The sequence below is a fragment of the Pogona vitticeps genome, chromosome 1, assembly GCF_051106095.1.
Source record: "Pogona vitticeps strain Pit_001003342236 chromosome 1, PviZW2.1, whole genome shotgun sequence".
In the NCBI taxonomy this organism is placed as follows: domain Eukaryota; kingdom Metazoa; phylum Chordata; class Lepidosauria; order Squamata; family Agamidae; genus Pogona; species Pogona vitticeps.
In genome coordinates, this window is record NC_135783.1 from 81,591,408 (window position 1) to 81,610,901 (window position 19,494).

The window sequence follows — 19,494 nt, forward strand, 5'->3', positions numbered from 1 at the left end:
GATTTGTATGAATACAAATTGACAAATTAATGTTTTTTAAAATGAATTTGGTGATTTGTTTTTTTGATTTGTGCCCATTTCTAATTATGACTTAATCAGATTTTTCAGACATTCAAGACTCATCTTGTTCCATATGTTTGGGCAGTGCCATGCTGGCTGGGGATGGTCAGAATTGTAATCCGGCACATTCAGAGGGTATTAGATTTGGGAAGGCTGCTTTTGAGGAAGTCTAGTTTGAATTTTCAAATGTAAGTGGTTACTTGATTAGCCAATTTGGCCTTTCATATAAATAGTTTGATCTTAAGTATAAACAGCATTGTAGTATACAGTACTTGGTTATTTTCTAGCTAACAAGAAGATCTCACATTCTTTATAAAGTATTGAAAATAGGTATGTAATCCATTTCTGCCATCCTTATTTTAAGCAGTTGAAAAAGTCTGTAGATAATAGGCCTATGTTGCTCTTCAAGGCTGATTGTTTAAATCTTACTTATCCAATGGCAGATAGTTTTTCTTCTAAAATACAGTGGTGCCTCGCTTAACGAGCGCCCCGTTTAACGAAAAAATCGCATAGCGATGGCTTTTTTGCCATCGCTTTTGCGATCGCACAACGATTTGCCTATGGGGAAAAATCGCTTTGCGATTTTTCCCCATAGGCACCATTTTCCCCCAGCTGAGCGGCGGGAGCTTTGAAGCCCCGCCGCTCAGCTGGGGGAAAATGTTGGCAGTGGGCTGCGGCCTCGGAAGGACCCCGAAGCCACCGTCCCCTGCCGACAATTCCCTTCCGAGCTCTCGAAGGGCCCCCTCCGATATTGGAGAAAGCCCTTTGAGAGCTCGGAAGGCTCTCAGCGGCGGCGGGGGAAGGGTACGGGGGTGTCGAAGGCTTCCAGGCCTTTGCCTGGAAGCCTTGCGGACACCCTGTCCCTGCCGCCGGCAGCCTCCCCGCGCCGCCTACCCTGGCCGTTCTCGGACGCCTGGAAGTCCGAGAACGGCTGGGGAAAGCGGTGCGGGGAGGCTTCAAGCATCAGGGACAGGGTGGGGGTGGATCGGGAAGCTTGAAGCCTACCCGCGCCGCTTACCCAGGCCGTTCTCGGACTTCTGGAAGTCCAAGAATGGCCTGGGTAAGCGGCGCGGGTAGGCTTCAAGCTTCCCGATCCACCCCCACCCTGTCCCCGCCGCTTAAAGCCTCCTTGCGCTGCCTAGCCCGGCAGTTCTCGGACTTCCAGGCGTCCGAGAATGGCCGGGGTAGGCGTCGCAGGGAGGCTGCCAGCGGCGGGGACAGGGTGGGGGGTGTCCGCTTAAAGCCTCCTTGCACTGCCTACCCCGGCCGTTCTCGGACGCCTGGAAGTCCGAGAACGGCCTGGGTAAGCGGCGCGGATTGGCTTCAAGCTTCCCGATCCACCCCCCACCCTGTCCCCGATGCTTGAAGCCTCTCCGCGCCGCTTACCCAGGCCGTTCTCGGACTTCCAGGCGTCCGAGAACGGCCGGGGTAGGTGGCGCGGGGAGGCTACCGGCATCGGAGACAGGGTGGGGGGTGGATCGGGAAGCTTGAAGCCTCCCCGTGCCGCTTACCCAGGCCGTTCTGGGACTTCCAGAAGTCCGAGAACGGCCTGGGTAAGCAGCGCGGAGAGGCTTCAAGCATCGAGGACAGGGTGGGGGGTGGATCGGGAAGCTTGAAGCCTACCCGCGCTGCTTACCCAGGCCGTTCTCGGACTTCTGGAAGTCCCAGAACGGCCTGGGTAAGCGGCGCGGGGAGGCTTAAAGCTTCCCGATCCACCCCCCACCCTGTCTCCAATGCCGGTAGCCTCCCCGCACCGCCTTCCCAGGCCGTTCTCGGACACCTAGGTGTCCGAGAACGGCCGGGCTAGGCAGCGCAAAGAGGCTTTAAGCGGCAGGGACAGGGTGGGGGGTGGATCGGGAAGCTTGAAGCCTCCCCGCGCTGCTTACCCAGGCCATTCTCGGACTTCTGGAAGTCCCAGAACGGCCTGGGTAAGCGGCGCGGGGAGGCTTCAAGCTTCCCGATCCACCCCCCACCCTGTCCCCGCCGCTTAAAGGGTAACCAGCGGTTTGTGGGATCCAAGCCCACCACCCTCCCCCCGCAGCTTGGATCCGAGCCGCAGCGGCTACCCCAGCCATGGCCGGACTCTAGGGAGTCCAGCCATGGCTGAGGTAGCCGCCGTGGGTCAGATCCAAGCCGCGGGGGGAGGGAAAAAACCGGATAATCTGTTCCAATTGGAACGGATTAACCGGTTTTCAATGCATTCCTATGGGAAATGGTGCTTCACATAACGATGTTTTCACATAACGTTTTTTTTTCTGGAGCCAATTAACATCGTTATGCGAGGCACCACTGTATGTATTTAAAAATCTAATATAAAGATAAGTCCATTTTGCTAAAGGCTGTACAAGTAACATCTATAATAGAACAAGATAAACTTTAAAAAAAATGAAATGCACTTTCAGCATCTACAAGGATAATAGCTCAAAATTACATTTTATTGTTCCAGTGGCTGCTTTCGCTGGTGGGTTACAATGCAGTGTGTCCAGATTTTGAATGTGTTTTATCATGGCATCAGATGGGAGGTGTTCTGTTTAGATTAGTGTATGACAATATTATTACCTCTGAATGTTTGAAATATAATGGATAGCTATGGAATTCAGATTGAAAGGTTAATTATAAAAGCTATATCAGACTTAATGAATTACAAAAGTGATTATTTCATTTTCTTATTTGATACTGGAATTTGTGCAAGATATTAATTTTTAAAATCCTAATATTTTTCTTTTCAAATATTAAGAAGCATCAATTAATATATGAAAATGGTTTAGTTGTGTGAATTTTTCTACCTTGTACTGAAGTTATGTAGAGTTGGGGTGCTTTGTAAATAAAAGTAGCTGGGAGTTACCTTTTTTCTCTCTGCTGTTCACAGGTACACAGATGAAGAGTCTAGAGTATACCTGCTTGATAGAAGTAATGCTAGGGAGAAGGATGCTCAGAAGGAAAGAGGATCAGAAAAGGGAAGGACAGAGGGAGAAAGAGAGTGGGAGGATCAGGAAGCTTTGGAATATTATATGGATAAAGATTCTGGAAAGCAAAAGTTCAATGACTCCGAAGGGGAAGATGCAGAGGAAACAGAAGATTATAGACAGTTCAGAAAGTCTGTTTTGGCAGATCAGGGTAAGAGTTTTACTGCATCTCATCGGAATGCTGAAGAGGAAGGATCGAAATACAAATCTAAAATTTCTCTGAAGGGAAATAGAGAGAGTGAAGGATTTAGAGAAGATAAAGGTTACAAACTTAAAGAGACTACCTATGTAGTGGAAAGGCCTAGTGTACCTAAAGATAAGCACAAAGAAGATGAGAAAATTTCTGAGAGAATGATGAAGAAAGAAACCCAGTCACCTGAACAGGTAAAGTCAGAGAAGCTCAAAGAACTATTTGATTATAGCCCTCCCCTGCACAAAAATGTGGATGCAAGAGAGAAATCTGCCTTCAGGGAGGAGAGCCCGCTTAGAATCAAAATGATAGCCAGCGACTCTCATCGACCAGAAGTTAAACTTAAAATGGCACCTGTGCCACTTGATGATTCAAACAGGTAATTGTCCTAATTTGTAATTGGTTTCTCTTACCTATCACAGAGTTGTTGGTTTTTTCATAAAGTACTTGTTTTCCTTTGTGTGTGTGTTCTTCAGACCTGCTTCCCTGACTAAAGACAGGCTGCTTGCTAGTACACTTGTCCACTCAGTCAAGAAGGAGCAAGAGTTCCGATCCATCTTTGACCACATTAAGCTACCACAGGCCGCCAAAAGCACATCAGAGTCATTTATTCAGCATGTTGTATCCTTAGTTCATCATGTGAAAGGTATGTGTTGAAGATACTGTACAAAGCATTAGGAGAAATATACTGCTAATGTGATACGTTTTGAGCTATTTTTATATAGATTTGTCTTTGTGCTTTTTGCTAATAGTTATATTTTCTAACACTACAGACTTCTAGGAATATAGTTAATTTTTTGTTAAACATATTGAGAAATTATCTTGCTCCTCTTTCCTCTTGATTTTAAAGAAAAAGATGAGGGAGCTGAAATGGAAATAAAACACTGGCAAGGAAAGGGGAAGGATGGTGATAAAAGAGGTAGGGGATCAGAGAAGGAATGTTATGGGAAACAGAGAAGAAAGGGGACAACAGTGAGACGACATAGACCTCTTGAGTAATGGAACTGGGGGGAAAAGTGGAAACAGACAAGGTTTCAATATTGTGATTATTATGCTGAAGGAAATAATCTTATAAATATCAGCTAGCTAGTATGAGCAGAAAGAACCAGTAAACCTCACTGAGAAAAAATAGCATCACAAACTCAGCAAAAATGTAAACGTCATTCTCATCATAAGTTGAGTTTCCTTGGATAGGATGCTTACCCTTGTCCAGTTATACAGTCAACCCTCGACTTACAAACGGCTCGACTTACAAACATTTCGACTTACAAACCACTCTGATAGAAAATTATTGACTCGACTTGCACACTTAGATTCGAGTTACAAACAAAAAAATGTGTTTGAGGTGGGGAAAGCATGAAATTTGACCTTTCAGTTAACCGTTGGCCAGTGAAGAGGGTGCTTATCTGCTTCCTCGCTCTTCCCAGCATTTTGAGAGTGGATTTGGAGACAGTCTTCAGACTGCCTGGTACTGCCTGGTATTGCTGGTGTTGCCTGGTACAGTGCGGTACGGACAGTATTTTTATTTTTGGCACTTTTTTAATTTTTGGTTTTTGGATTTTTAAAAGGTGTTCCCTCCCTCCTTTGCTGCCCCCCTTTTCCCCAAAAGGTGCTTGTATTGGCTTGTCTTGATTGAAAAGGTGCTTTTCAAGGTGATCTGTTCTCTGAAAGGTGCTTGGTTTTTCCCAGAAGGTGCTTGTCTTGGCTGAAAATGTGCTTTTCAGGGTGTTCTGTTAAAAAGGTGTCTGTTCCCTCCTTCTCTCCCTCTTTTCTTTCCTTTTTTAAAAACCTAAGTCATTTAGGTTAAAAGGAAAAAAAGAAAAAATTCTGCCTCTAGTGGTAGGAACGGATTAACCGGCTTTGCATTAGTTCCTATGGGAAATGCCCCTCAACCTAAGAACCAAAAATAGCCGGAACAGATTAAATGGTTTTCAGTGCATTCCTATGGGAAATGCTGATTCGACTTACAAACTTTTCGACTTACAAACTTCCTTCCAATACGGATTAAGTTTGTAAGTCGAGACCCCACTGTATATATGCACATTTGGCTTGTAGCTGTAACTTGCTGAGATTTCAGTTGCTATACTCCAGAATTATTTTGTTTTGTTAAACCATCTTGTTTGGCCTTCTGCAGATGGGAAATACAGTACAACACCTTGATACTTGGTTTCTTGCTCAATTAGTCATTTTGTAGGATCACATTCAGGTTTCAATTATATAAGTATCACAGCCTAGCTAAGATGTGTAGAATGCTGTTGCAGTTGTGTTGTATTGGCACAGGGGTGAGACCATTTTCATCTTGTTTAGTTGTACATAGAAATCTGTTCTTTTGAACCAGTACAGGGAATTTAAGCAACCTAGTTATACCCATGTGGTGCTTAGTTGTCAGTTAAAAGATGGAGAAAAGGTATAGAATAGTAGAGACATAGGAGTACGAGATTAGTTGATTTCACTGAGCTAGGCTCAGTGTCCTACTCGGCACCTAAATAAAAGGTATTTGTCTAAAACACAAGGCTAACAGGATTTCATCACTGCATGGGGAAAACAGCTTTCTTATTTCTGCAACCATATGTTTCATCTTAGTAAGAATATAAAAAGTCCCAAACAGATAATGGCCTTTAAAATCTCTTCCCCTTTTCCCCAAGGAAAAGTTCAAGTTGAAGAAGGGAATAAATATTTGTCTCTTGGTAACTCTGGAGGACACAGACCAAACTAATGTGATGGACTTCATTTATAGGGTATAGTAGAATGGTGTGGAGACAAATATGAAAGATGCTGATTAATTTCTGTAGGCTGAAAAAAGCATGCACTGATACTTCCTCCTCTTAGCCAGATGATCTCATTAGCACTTTTTCTTGTAAAACAGGAATATGCATTTTAAATTGTTTTAATATAAAGTTATTTGGGACACTGAAGAGAATATCCAGATGATTTGTTTTCTTTATATTACTTGAATGTATATGTACAGCCTAATTCGCCCTTTTTGGAAAAATCTGAAACTATAATTTATCTATTTAAGTATAAGAGTCATTTCCATGCTGCCTGGAAAACAGCAATATTGGTAAAGATGTAGTTCAGGACTAACATTGGAATTCAACAGAGGAAAAGATAGAACATCCCTGAAACAAGAGAAACATTTACATGTTATACTGTCTGTAATGTGCACAGACAGGATTGAGTAGCAACAAGCCTTTCATTTGCAGGCCTCATCCTTCTACTGTGGAACCCGGGAGGAAGAGTTTGAAAGCTTTCATTTCACTAAGCATGGTTTACTGCATTATCTACAATGACAAACTGACAGCTTGCAGCTTGTTTGAAGTTAATTGTTGTGTGCCATTAAGTCACTACCAACTTATGGCAACTGTGAATTAGTAACAGTTCTGAAAGGTCCTGCTATCAACAGCTGTGCTCAGCTCTTGCAGACTCAACTGAGCTAACTATAGTTATTTTCAAACAAGCCATCCCCACCTTCAGGCTGAGCTGTAAAGTTAACTTTTACGTTAAATTTACGTTTAATTATATTAAACACAGTTCCAGACAACATGCAAATTGATTGACTGAAAGGAAAAAGCTATTATCCTCTTTCTCCATAACTGCAAGGAAGGAGGAATAAAAGGACTTGTGCAAAACTAGGGTTGCTGCAGCTTGGGCACTTTGTGCTAAACTGTAGATTAATGTGACTATACGGAGAATGTAGCCATACAACTCTAAGACGTCCATTGCTCTTGCGTATCTGATGTAGAAGAGGTAGCTGTGTTAGTCTGTGCAAGCATTATAGGTTAAACAAATAAGGAAAAGGACTTAAAAATATTTGCCATGTTTTATCTCTTTTTTTATGTCTCTTATGTCTGTCGAAGTAGATTTCTCCATGACAACTCATGTTAAAAATATAAAAGTTAGTCTTTAAGCTACCAGCATGTTTTTGTCTTTTATTGTTTTACTTTTATTTTGTTTTTACTTATAATGTTTACATATCCGAGTATGCCAGCTGGGATGGAGCAGGGTGACTTATGTTACAAGTCAAATTATCTGTATATGTCTACAGAATTTTCTATTAATATGTGTATGTTTATATAGTGTATGTATACTGACCCAAATGCTGTTGCTTAGCATAGTAAATCACACTAGAGTAGGCTTACTGAATCAATGTGGATTTAATGAATGATGACATTCTCTGCACAGTCACATTAATCTACAGTTTAGCACAAAGTGCCCAAGCTGCAGCAACCCTAGTTTTGCACAAGTCCTTTTATTCCTCCTTCCTTGCAGTCATGGAGAAAGAGAATAATAGCTTCTGCTTTTCCTTTCAGTCAATCCCCCATAAGTTCCATTGATTTAAATGAGCTTACTATAACTCCAACTTGCTTTAGCATAGTAAGTTGCAGTTAGAGTAGGCCCATTTAAATCAAGTGAACTTTAGGGGGACATGACTATGCTATGCAACAGGTTTTTCGGCAATATATATAATCAGAACTCATTTTTTTTTCTTGGATAAATGGACACAGACAGGAAACAAAAGTACCTTCATTATGTTTAAGTATTTAATTGTTTCAGTACAATTGTCTCTGCTGACGGGCAGAGTCTCAGGCACAAACATTTCATACAATCTTACCCGATCATTTATTTCACTTTTTTTGCTGAGGACTGAATATGGGACCTTTTAGTCTAATGTTGTTCTTTTAGTAGTTTTTTAAGTCTAATGTTGCAGATAAGTACATATGTTTTATTAGTTCTTCACCTTACACATAGCTTGAATATTGGATCTGGAAAATCTACTTATTGGAAAACACCATCTCTCAGCACAAGTAACAGCTTCAGAGTTGGTTGACATGCTGCTTTAAAAAAAAGAAAATAACTTCCAGATATGTATGTGGGTTAAGCCATAAAGGAACAAAAACTATGTACTGATAAAAAAATATGCAAATTAACTGATGGGAACAATGATTTTTAATATATAGCACAGTAATTTCTCTAAAATATGTTTTAAAGCATTCTGAAGAGAATGCTCATTTTCTTGAAGTTTTTTTTTATTAATGCCTTTTTTCTTAATGTATCAGTTATGCAGAGTGCGAAGAGGGGAGAGTGGACAGCAAATTTTATTTTACTTTGAATACAGAATAAATTTATGATTTTGGACTAAACAGAACGTTCTTGTATGTTAGGAAAATAGGCTTGGATTCAGATTTTTCTCTTGGCAGGAATATTCCTCAAGGTGGGATTTCAGTCAGAGACACTCCCAATGTTGGGAAGGATTAAGACATTTCCTAATCCTGCCTTGTCTCCTGCAACCTCTTGCAGTCTTCAATACCCTGTGCAGGATGTTGGAGGACTTCCCAGAATCAGAGTTGGGACACTGCAAGAGGTGGAATTGTTCCTCTAGTGCAGCGATGGCTAACCTTTTTGAGCCCGAGTGCCAAAACTGCAACACAAAACCAGTTTATTTATTTCAAAGTGCCGACACTGCAATTAAACCTGAATACTGAGGTTTTAGTTTAGAAAAAACTACCCCAGCACTGCAAAAGTTAAATGCTTGTTTTTTTTTCCTAGGGGCATTATTAACAGAGAAATACTTACCAGTCCTCCAGTCCCCCGTAAGGCTAGACCAGTAATGGCCACCATTGCACCGCTCCGCTGGATCACTGTACCAGCAGAGGGGAGTGCTAAAATCCGGGATCAGAGGACAGGCAAGTTTTTCTCGATGGCAATTTATGGCTCACGTGCCCACAGAGAGAGCTCTGTGTGCCAGCTGTGGCACACGTGCCATAGGTTCGCCATCGCTGCTCTAGTGCAATGGTTCCGAATCTTGAGTCCTCAGATGTTTGACTATAACTCCCAGAAGCCTTCAGCACTATCTGCCTGCTAGAATTTCTGGGAATTATAGTCTGACCACATCTGGGGATCCAAGGTTGGGAAGCACTGCCTGGTGGGATCCCTCTACATAATCAAAAGTCATCTGTGAACTGAAGAAGCCCTTTTAATCCAAGAATGCTAATATGGTCCAAATGCTAAGTTTGTGATGGTATGTTTGTAAATTTTCTACAAATTTGTATTTTTGCTAAAGTAAGAATTCCAAACCAAATTTTAGTCTTCTCCCTCCAGTATCTGCTTAGGTATTGTCTTTATACTGTTCTTAAATATCTTTGTTTTTATTTGATGCACATTTAGAATGACAAAAGATTTACAGTTAAGAAGTTTCTGGTACTACATTAGCTGAATAAATTAGCTGCTCTGTCTAAACAATAATTTGCTTCCCAGGGTATGTACATTTTGCTGCACACTTCAAAAAGAATTTGTGGATCACATTTTGGTACAGGTGAAATAATAATTTTACATTATTGGTGCAATGCAGCTAGACTGAACAGCTCTTCACTGACATAGAGCTGAAAATGCCCAGTGATGTTTTCTTTTTCATTGCAACTAGGTCCTGGAATGTGTTTTGAAATGGCAAAATCCATATTACAAAAGTAAAATAGCTGTTGAAAGATAACAGATGCACAAACAGGCAAAGTTGAACCTTCTATCTTCCTGGCAAAAATGGCACAAAAACTGACTTGCTAGCTCAAATTCCTGTGTTTGATGGAATTATGATTGAGGCGCTACCCTTGTAGTGGCCATATCAAGTTTTAATGATTGGTTATGAGAGATGTGCTGGATGTTGGGCGGTAAGTTGATACAGATGTACATTGACCTGTTAAGCAGATAGCTTGCTTTATATGTAACGTGTCATAATCCATTAGACATCTTACACATTTTTTTCTATTTTTAAACATATTTCTTGAACCGGTCTTTCAAACTGCATTGTGTATAACCATTTTAATGGTTATGAATTAAAACATAAGAAATCAATGCTGACAACATACCTCATGTTTAAGTTCTGGATTGAAATGAAGAAATTGTATTTCTTTCCAAAAACAACTCTTGTAGTTTCATCTCTTGTGTTTGTACTTGGGAAAAGTCTGCTTGAGTTCAGGGAAGCTAGGGAAGCTTACTATTGTACTGGTATACGTAGGATGATAGCATTAATCAAGAATATGTAGCAATAGATTCATCAAGTAACTTAAAACACCAAACACATTTTCTGAAATTATAATTTATTCCTTTATGGTTCAACATATTCTGCTTCTGTGGGTAAAACACAAATGATGCTCAACGTAAGCAAGTATTTTCTTCATTAAATGGTTACAGTTACAATTAAAGTGTTTGCTCTCTGCACCCAACAGAACAATATTTCAAGTCAGCTGGAATGACCCTAAATGAGAGGTTCACATCTTATCAGAAGGCTACAGAAGAACATAGTACCCAGCAAAAGAGCCCTGAAATACACAGGTGCGTTACTATAGTATTCTTCTACTTGCCTGATTAAAATAATATGCACAAGAAATTATATGTAATTGTTTATTGAGCTCTGGACGGGAATCCCATTAAGCAAAAATATACAAAAGAGCAAATATACAAAAAAACTTGTTTTTCCCCTCCAGCATGCCCCTTGCTGTGCAGCTGTTATCACAGCTAGTGCAAGAGTGGGCATGTGATGAAGAACCTAGCTGGGAGGGCGGCACTTACAAAAATTTGATCATCTATGCTACATTCCATTGATAGAATTGTGGCCATAGAATTTAAGTTTCTTAATAGTCCCACTGTATAGAACAACAGTAGAGCACAAATTTGGGGTCAAATGCTATATATCAACTGTGTCCATAATTGTTTAAGTATTTATTGTGGGAAATGTTATGTAGATTTGTGTCTTTATTTGTGAAATGTATATTTAGCAGTTTTATTTTTATTCGGTTTGTATGATCATGTTGGAGGAGAAAATGTTGAACTATGGCCCTGAATCAAATAAAGATGAAAATAGTTTTATGACCTAAGAGGACTTTAAACGTACACATAACACTGTAGGGAGGTGAAAAAACCATTTGTGATATGACAGATGAGTTAGCAATTCAAAGAGATTATGAAATTTGCATTGTTAATGCAGGACTTTTGTATGATGCTAAGCACCTTTTTATATCTTGACCTCAGGTATGTAAAAATAATAAGTAGAACATCTAAGAATTACTTCTTAAATATGGTGATTATCTTATATTTATTTTATTTTTATACCACCCATCTGACTGCCCAGGCCACTCTGGGCGGTTTTTATGCATTTAAGTGAATGATGGAACCTATTGAATGACCTGTAGTTTTACTGAATATACAATTCTGTAAAATTCTTAATTTGTTATATATGCTGTTGCTATGTGGTGTTTGTTTGGCTTTTTTTTTTCTTGGCTGCATTTCTCCAGGAAGAAAATCTTAAGTAGACATTGTCTAGGGGGGGTGGGGTAAAAATCTAATAAATAAATAAATAAAATAAAATAAAATATGTGAGTTGGTTGTCAATTCTGCTATTGGCTAAAATTCTCCAGATTCATAGTTCTTTATATTTTGTATGATGCTATTTCATGTATTTTTTGAGGTATGTGTTATCTTTCAGATGTGTTCAGCTTTAGACCAGACCATGGGACATATTCTTTTGTGCTTCCAGTTGTCCACTTGACAGAGATGAATGTTGGCAGCCATAATGATTACTTTTAAAAATCTTGCATTTAGGAGGATTGACATCTCTCCAAGTGCCCTGCGGAAGCATACCCGCTTAGTGGGAGAAGAAAGAACTTTCAGAGAAGAAAGTCAGAAAGTAGGTTCCAAAATGATGTCCTTTACACTGGTTGCTTGTAGCCAAAATAAAATCTGAACCAAAGCCTGTATCCTAAAATGATCTTTCACAAATTCAGGTTTTATATTTGTGTGCCTTGAATTATATTTTGTTGTGTTCTGATCATATTTTTAAAAAGGTCATGAAAGAATACTACTTAATCATAGTATTTGTTTACTTTATATTGTACTCATTGTTCCCAGAAATACAGAACACATTAATTACCTACATCCTCCCAAGAATAAGTGAATTAAACCATTCTTTTATTGTGTTATTTAAGCAGATTTCCACTCTCAGCAACAGGAATTTTTCTTCCCTTTTATCCATCCTAATCTGCTGTAGAGGGTTCCTTATCCTTCTGAAACAGATTTATAAATGCTTTGAGGGGCTGCAGAGGGAAGGAGAATGTCGTCTATGAGCAGTCTGTTCTACTGGCAGAAGGATGTTGTTTCATACTGCTCATAGAAGAACTGGAAACTTTCTTCAGTTGTGTTTTATTTTTAGAGGAGTGACTTAGATTTAAAGTTCAACTCAGAGAAGTTTACTGTATGAGAATGCAGCCTTTTCAGTTCACAAATATGTTACTGGAACTTAACTACCTATTTATTTTACAACACTTATATAGTGATGAGTATAATCTGTTATGGTTTGTGACAAACAATTAAAATATCTCACATGTAGGGAGTGTGTCTGAGTGAGCAACAACATATTTAATCAAGTAAAATTTATTTGGAAAATCCATGGTGAAAAGAAATTATTTTACATACTCTGAAAACTCAAAGTCATTGGGTAATCCTGTAGTTTCACTGAGGACTATGTAAATACTTTCGTCTCTGTGGCCACTGGTTGATCAAAGGAATTTGCAGCACCACAAGAAGACCGTTGCCTAAGCATCAGTGAGATTGAACAGCAGTGCAAGGGATGAAGTAGTCTCTCAAATAGTTTGGTTCTGAGTTGTTAAAGCTTTTACGTATTTGGATCAGCACTTGAATTTGGCCCATAGTATTACAGTGGTGCCTCAACTTATGAACGTCCTAACTTACAACCAATTTGAGTTACGACCAGCTTCGGCTGCAAAATTTTGCTTCAACTTACAACCGGAGCTTTGAGTTATGATCAGAAAAAAGGCAGGGGAAAGCGCGGGAAATTTAAATTGCTAACCGTTGGTCGGCGAAGAGGCTGCTTCTTTGTAGCTCTTTCGCCCCAGCGGTTAGAGTGTGCGTTCAGACGAGGCTTTGGACTGCCTGGTGCTGCTTTCTGTTTCTGAGTGAGTACATACAGAGCTTTGCAATGTGGGTTTGGGCTGGGAGCATTCTGTTTCTGTGCTGTGATTTTTGGGGGGGGGTGATTTTTTTTCCTGGCCCCAGCCCATTCCAATGGGGCTTACTGTGTTGTTGTGGGGTTTTTTTTGTGATTTTTTTCCCCGGCTCCAGCGCGTTCCAACGGGGCTTCCTGTGTTGTTGTTTTTTGTGTGTGATTTATTCCAGCTCCAGCGCATTCCGATGGGGCTTGCTATGTTGTTTGGTTTTTTGGTGATTTTTTTCCCCAGCCCCAGTACATTCTGATGGGGCTTGCTGTGTTGTTTGGTTTTTTGGTGTGGTTTTTTTACGGCCTGAATGTGTTCCGATGGGGTTTGCATTTTGTGTGTGTGTGATTCCACCCCCCCCCCGGCCGGAATGGATTAATGGGGTTTCAGTGCATTCCTATGGGAAATGCTGCTTCATCTTATGACCGATTCGCATTACAACCATCTTCTGGAACGGATTAAGTTCGTAAGTCGAGGCATCATTGTGCCATGTATAGTTAGGTAACAATGGAAACCTGTGGCTGTTTTACTAGAATTAATTCCTGCTTTGTTTAGCAAGGTTTAGTTGATAGTAAAGTATGTGTAGGACCGGAGGCTAGTGGAGCTTTTCATTTTGCCCCCCTTTTTGCATTGAAGTTATTCTACTGAAATGTTTCTGAACTAGGGGGATAAAAAATTAAAGTGTGATGCTGCGGATCTTCGACATGACATCGACCGTCGTAGAAAAGAACGAAGTAAAGAACGAGGAGATTCTAAAGGCTCCAGAGAATCCAGTGGCTCAAGGAAGCAGGAGAAAATTCCAAAGGATTACAAGGATTATAAACCTTTCAAAGATGACAGGTAAAAGACTTAACTCTTATAAATAATTGTTTAGCTTCTAATTAGTCATTTGTAATTGCAAGCTTAATTGCTTTCAGTTTTCACATACAATGGAACATCTAAATTTAAACAATTAAAATTATTTGTTTTACAGCAAAAATGTATTTGTCTTTTACACGGCTTATGGTGGATGAGGACAAAAACTTTGGAATAGCAAGCTAACACTGAAAAAAATGACAAATTAATCTGTCCTATTATCCAGGCTACATCAGGAGGTTGGACTTCAATGCAGTACATTTCTGTAAACAGTTTGTGTAAGAACTTTGGTTCGTTATGCTTGATTCCGCACTTTTTCAACTCATAACACCCAGACTATGAGAATTATACAGAAGTGTAGGTTACATGTGGGAAAGGGGTGGTTTGGCAAGGAGTTTTTTTTTTCTCAAGACTGGTAGTGGGCCCAAAGAAACAGGTTAGTCTTTAAAAGCCACATGTGCAATGTGTATTTACCACAGTGATAATGTTTATGCCTTTTTGATTTGATGTAAATATGGTGAGATCAATACAAAATGTATTTGCTATAGGAAAGTTGAATACGAAATCTGTGTATATAATTTTTCTGCTCTTTTATGTTATAATCATGGATTTACTTGCACTTTCTGTTTACTTTCTTACACATGTTCAACACAACTGTCAATTGCTGACTAGTTCTGCACCGTATGTCTCTGTAATGAAAATATATCTTTTTTTTATAAAATCTGAAAAACAGATAATCATTATAGAAACATTACCCTTAAGAATTTTTCTCTTGCCTGATGTTCTTCTGCACATGTATGTGTGTGCATGTATATAAAACTATCATTTAAAAACATGTATATATGGTGTTTTTTCTGGTGAATTAGTTATTCTTGCTCAGTAATATACTAATAAGACATCTACCTGTTAAAAATATAGATGGAAACTGGATGGTGTCATAATATTCCACATTAGCTTCAAACAAGAAGACAGGATAGCTTCTAAGGCTACAGAAAATCCTGTTCTAGGGTACAGCAGCAAACAGTATGGTTTCTTATTTTTCAGTAAACAAAAAAGAGAACAAGACCGTTCTAGATCTTCCTCAACTTCCTCCCCATCTTCCTCCTCATCCAGTTCCCGAGAAGAAAAGGATTGCAAGAAAGAAAGAGAAGAAGAGTTTAAACCCCATCACGAGCAGAAAGAATTCGCAGGTTTTACAGGAGTCGGAAGACCGAGAGGCACATTTGTGAGTTTCTTCCATATTTTTCCTTTTAAAAATAAAAATTATGATTACTTAATTCATATTTTCAGGGTGCAGTTGTGTTCATAGACTATAGAAAAGTATGGCAATGCATGAGTATTTCCTGTTTTGACTATAACTTGTCTTAATTAATGCAGGCTGATATGTAAAAGTGTGTGTCCAGATCTGTTTAGGTGGGTATATGGTTATAATGACACCGAGTGTGGTGCAGTGGATAGACCACCAAATTAGAACGCTGGAAACTAGAGATTGAATTCTGCTCAGCCATAAAAACTCATTGGAGGTATGGAACTTGTAAAACCATTCCTTAAATATCTCATTTACATTGAAAGCCCTGTTAGGGATGGTATAAGGCACATAACAGCAACATATTTATAATAGGTTAGTTTAAAGTGACAGAAAATATGTGAAATAACTATCTCATCATGCTTCCAGGGTTTGCTTATGTTTTTTATCATTAGCCATGTACATGTTAGTAATTATTTTCAAAGCTGAATGTGAATATTTTGGAAAAATAATTATGTTTGTGTTTAAAACACAAATGGGATTTCTGATCCAATCACCTATTCTGCTATGTGATTTTTTTTAAAAAAACTGATGCTTCTTTTTGTATTTTATTAATGCTGCTTTTCTCTGTTTATGATTTATAGTTTCGTCTTCAAATTTGTTTTACTGTTCTGTGTTTGTGCTCTGTCTTTCCCTCTTAAGTATACATTGCATACGCTGGGAGTAGAGATAGGCAGGAACTGTAGTTCAGGTCAGGACCTTCACAGGTGTTTCATGGGTGCTACCCACGCCCCTCTCTTGCCTCCTCTACATGCTTGCCCATTCTCTGGCAAAGCATGCTTCCTGCCGTGCCTCCTCTGTCAGCCACCCACTCGAAGGCAGTGCTGCGAGCTTCCCTGACCCACCTCTTTGTCTGAGTGGGTAGCTGGTGAAGGAGGGAAGTGGGCAGTGCTGTCAATGAGTGGGCAGTCATACTGAGGAGGCACAAAGGGAAGCACGTTTCACCTGGGGAATGGGCAAACATGCAATGGAGGCGAGTGCACAATGCCTGTGGAACACCATGGTGCCTGTGGTACACCACGGGAGCCTTGCCGAACTGGGCCAAACCACTGAACTGTGGTTTATGCCCATTTCTAATTGGAAGTCATGTTATAGTGTAATCTGGGATTTAATGTCGAACAGCAAATAAATTAAGAGCTAACTCTTCTGTTATGTGACACTGATAGGTTTATATAAACAACTTTAACCTGTCCTATAGAGTTTCAGGTTACCATATATAGGTTTGCAGCCTGATTATTTATATTTGGTTAGACTTAAGTTCATTTCAAGTAGTCACACATTATTATTATTTATGATGGGAAATTGTTTACAAGAAGATGATGTATTTCTTGTCTGCCTGTATAACATTATAGACTCACTCCATCTAAACTGAATATCAGAGGCATGACACGGTTTTTTGATATACAGTCATAGTTAATTAATACCCAGAAATTACAGTGTTAAAATCCTAAATCTACTAGAATGGCAAAGTTTTTAAAATACAGATTTTTACTTTTAGGACTAACTGATTTCTTGTGCATGTATGTATTATGAACTGACTAACTAAAACCTCTTACGTAATATCTTACCATGGGTGTCTAAGATACAACAAAATTGTTTAGCAGGAAAATGCAAGAAATTGACATTTTGATACTTGTAAACAACCAATATTTGTAAGATTGATTTACAAAACTGGAAGAGTTTTAATCCCACAAAGCAAGATAACATTGCACAGTGGTTAAACTGCATTACTGCAGTTAAGACTCTGCTCAAGACCTGAGTTCAGTCCTGATGGGCTCAGGTAGCAGGCTCATGGTTGACTCAGCCTTTTATACTTCTGAGGCTGGTAAATTGAGTACCCAGCTCACTGGGGTAGAGTGGCCCACGTAAATAAATTGTAAACTGCCCAAGCACTATGGGGCAGTATATAAGCAGCATACTTTGTTGAATGACAGTACATTAAAGCATATTGCAACATATTGAAATAACAATGGTTCACCAAGAAAAATGAAAACTGGATTAGCCATTATTATTCTGACTGTTGTGTCCAGTTAAATTCGTAGAGAATATATTGGGAATTTTTTGTTTGTTTTTTAATTGGGCTTTTATCATTTATTTGCCAAAATGAGGCTCAATACAATTTACAATAAACCAAATGAAAACCAGTGGTGAATGAAGAGCTAACGGTTTGATTTTAACAATTAGAAGTAATTGAAAAACAAAACATTGGGGTCGGGGGGAAGAAGACTGCACCGACCCAGATTAAAAAGTCCTTTCACTGGCATAGATTTGGTGGTATTTTAGAATCTCTATTAAACATTTTGATTTCTTGCTTTGCATGATATGAATTAGATTAATGTTAACGTCATGCTTATGTGTTAGTCTATATAGGCACATGAAAATTCTACATAGGGTTTGTTTCTGAATAAGGTACATATGTTTATGTGTTTCAAGAACTATTATCAATTCAGTTTTTGCTTTCTGACAGTGATGTTCTTTGTGGCAGTAATTTGGTTATACACTTTAGTGGTTTTGATGGAAGATAGTTTTTTTTATTATGCATCATTGGGTCACAAGTAACTGATTAGGGAAAAGAAGCAGGAAATTTGACAGAACTGTGTATATTTCCAAGCCAACAATTAGAAACATGTTCCAGTATTATATCTAACTAGTTTTTCAGTTAACAAAGTTAGCTTATAATATATTTTTCCTATTAAGTATTAGAGTGAAGTTTAGTTAAAATACCTGTAATTTTTAGGCTGTCTCCAGGTTCTTTCTCTCTCTCTTTTCCCGCATTTTCTGTTGGATATATTAGAATCTGACCACCTAACCCATCAGTATACATTGCAATTTGTGCACACAGCTTTAACTCCCAAGCACTCATGCTTAATTTCTCATTCCACAAATGTAGGCTTTTTGGTAGATTTTAAATGAATTGGAAGTATTGGTAAGTTCCTGGGTTGGAAACACTGTTTTATTACACCAGTGTACTCTTAACATAAGTGATGGTATAAAGAGAAGGGGATGCAATTTTGTTGGTTTTCCAGCCTCTATCTGTAGCCTTCAGTGCCGGTTTATTGTTTTGAAATATCTTCCCATCCTCCAGAGCAGATTTTGGATAGTCTTAAAGGGGAGGGGAAAGTTTGTGAAGATTGCTTCCTCATTTTACAGCTGTCCAGCCAGGATATGCTCTTCTCCACTGACTACATTAAGATGGCTGTACATTTCTGCACATTAATTTTAAGCCACTTCATTTGTGTGTGGTGGTATGTGAAAAATAACAAAGCATATTAGATAATGAATTAGGAATTTATAATTTGATTTAAATAATATTTATTAAATACATAAATGCTTTGGTTAATCAGTTTCGAATTAGGGGCAGAGGAAGAGCCAGAGGCGTGTTTGCTGGAACAAATACTGGTCCCAGCAACTCAAACACTGCTTTTCAAAAGAGACCGAAGGAGGAGGAATGGGATCCTGAATATACCCCAAAAAGCAAGAAATACTTCTTGGTGGGTGCTATACTGTTATGCATGCATCTTTTTTCAAACCTTGTCTTACAAGCACATTTAATAAAAGCAATATCTATAGCTACTTCTGTCATTTCAAGGATCTTACTCAAGATCTTTACAGCAAGCATCTAAACTTCTGCTTGCTTCCCTATTTGTCTGTATAAACATACAAAAACTCTAAGCTTGTCAACTGGGGAAAAGATCTAACATCTACAGGTTACAGTTGAAAATCTGTTCCCAGCATGTTTCAAAGTAACATCTATAATTGGGAGGGGTTTTGGCTTTCTTTAGAAGTTTCTGTATAAGAGACAAATTATAGTCCTAGTATGAAATTAGGACTCTATTTACATAAGTACAGTACCTGTGTATAGTATAAAGTGCCATTCTGTTGATCAGAGTAGCTCTGAAGTGTCATCCCATCTATCAAGGTATCTGTCATTGTTTAGAAATAGCCAAAGTCCTATCAGGTTTGGCAAAGATTGATGGAAATGTTAGAATAGAGATGGGCAGCCTGGAGCAGCATTCACTCCACCCTTCAACTCACACTTGAATTTTAGCACATACACACCCATCTCAGCCAATCATGGGGAGATGACACAAAATGGTGTTATTGCTCATTTCAGAC

General features: G+C 39.2%; 1 protein-coding gene across 11 annotated transcripts in view; it reads left to right on the forward strand.

The window, feature by feature from the left end:
• The window catches only part of BCLAF1 (BCL2 associated transcription factor 1), a 31,848-nt gene that overhangs the window by 7,824 nt on the left and 4,530 nt on the right, over window positions 1-19,494 (forward strand). For 2 of the 11 annotated variants that reach the window (XR_013540602.1, XR_013540603.1), the window contains exons 5-12: window positions 2,930-3,595; window positions 3,693-3,862; window positions 10,437-10,542; window positions 11,809-11,893; window positions 13,882-14,057; window positions 14,191-14,350; window positions 15,117-15,297; window positions 18,723-18,869. Coding sequence is in view for 6 of the 11 variants with exons in the window: in XM_020779436.3 (XP_020635095.2) it covers window positions 2,930-3,595; window positions 3,693-3,862; window positions 10,437-10,542; window positions 11,809-11,893; window positions 13,882-14,057; window positions 15,117-15,297; window positions 18,723-18,869 (1,531 nt within the window). In the remaining 5 variants the exon portion in view is untranslated. Of the gene's footprint in view, window positions 1-2,929; window positions 3,596-3,692; window positions 3,863-10,436; window positions 10,543-11,808; window positions 11,894-13,881; window positions 14,058-14,190; window positions 14,351-15,116; window positions 15,298-18,722; window positions 18,870-19,494 lie in introns of those variants that run through there. The other 9 variants (XM_020779436.3, XM_020779465.3, XM_020779480.3 and 6 more) reach the window with 7 other exon arrangements.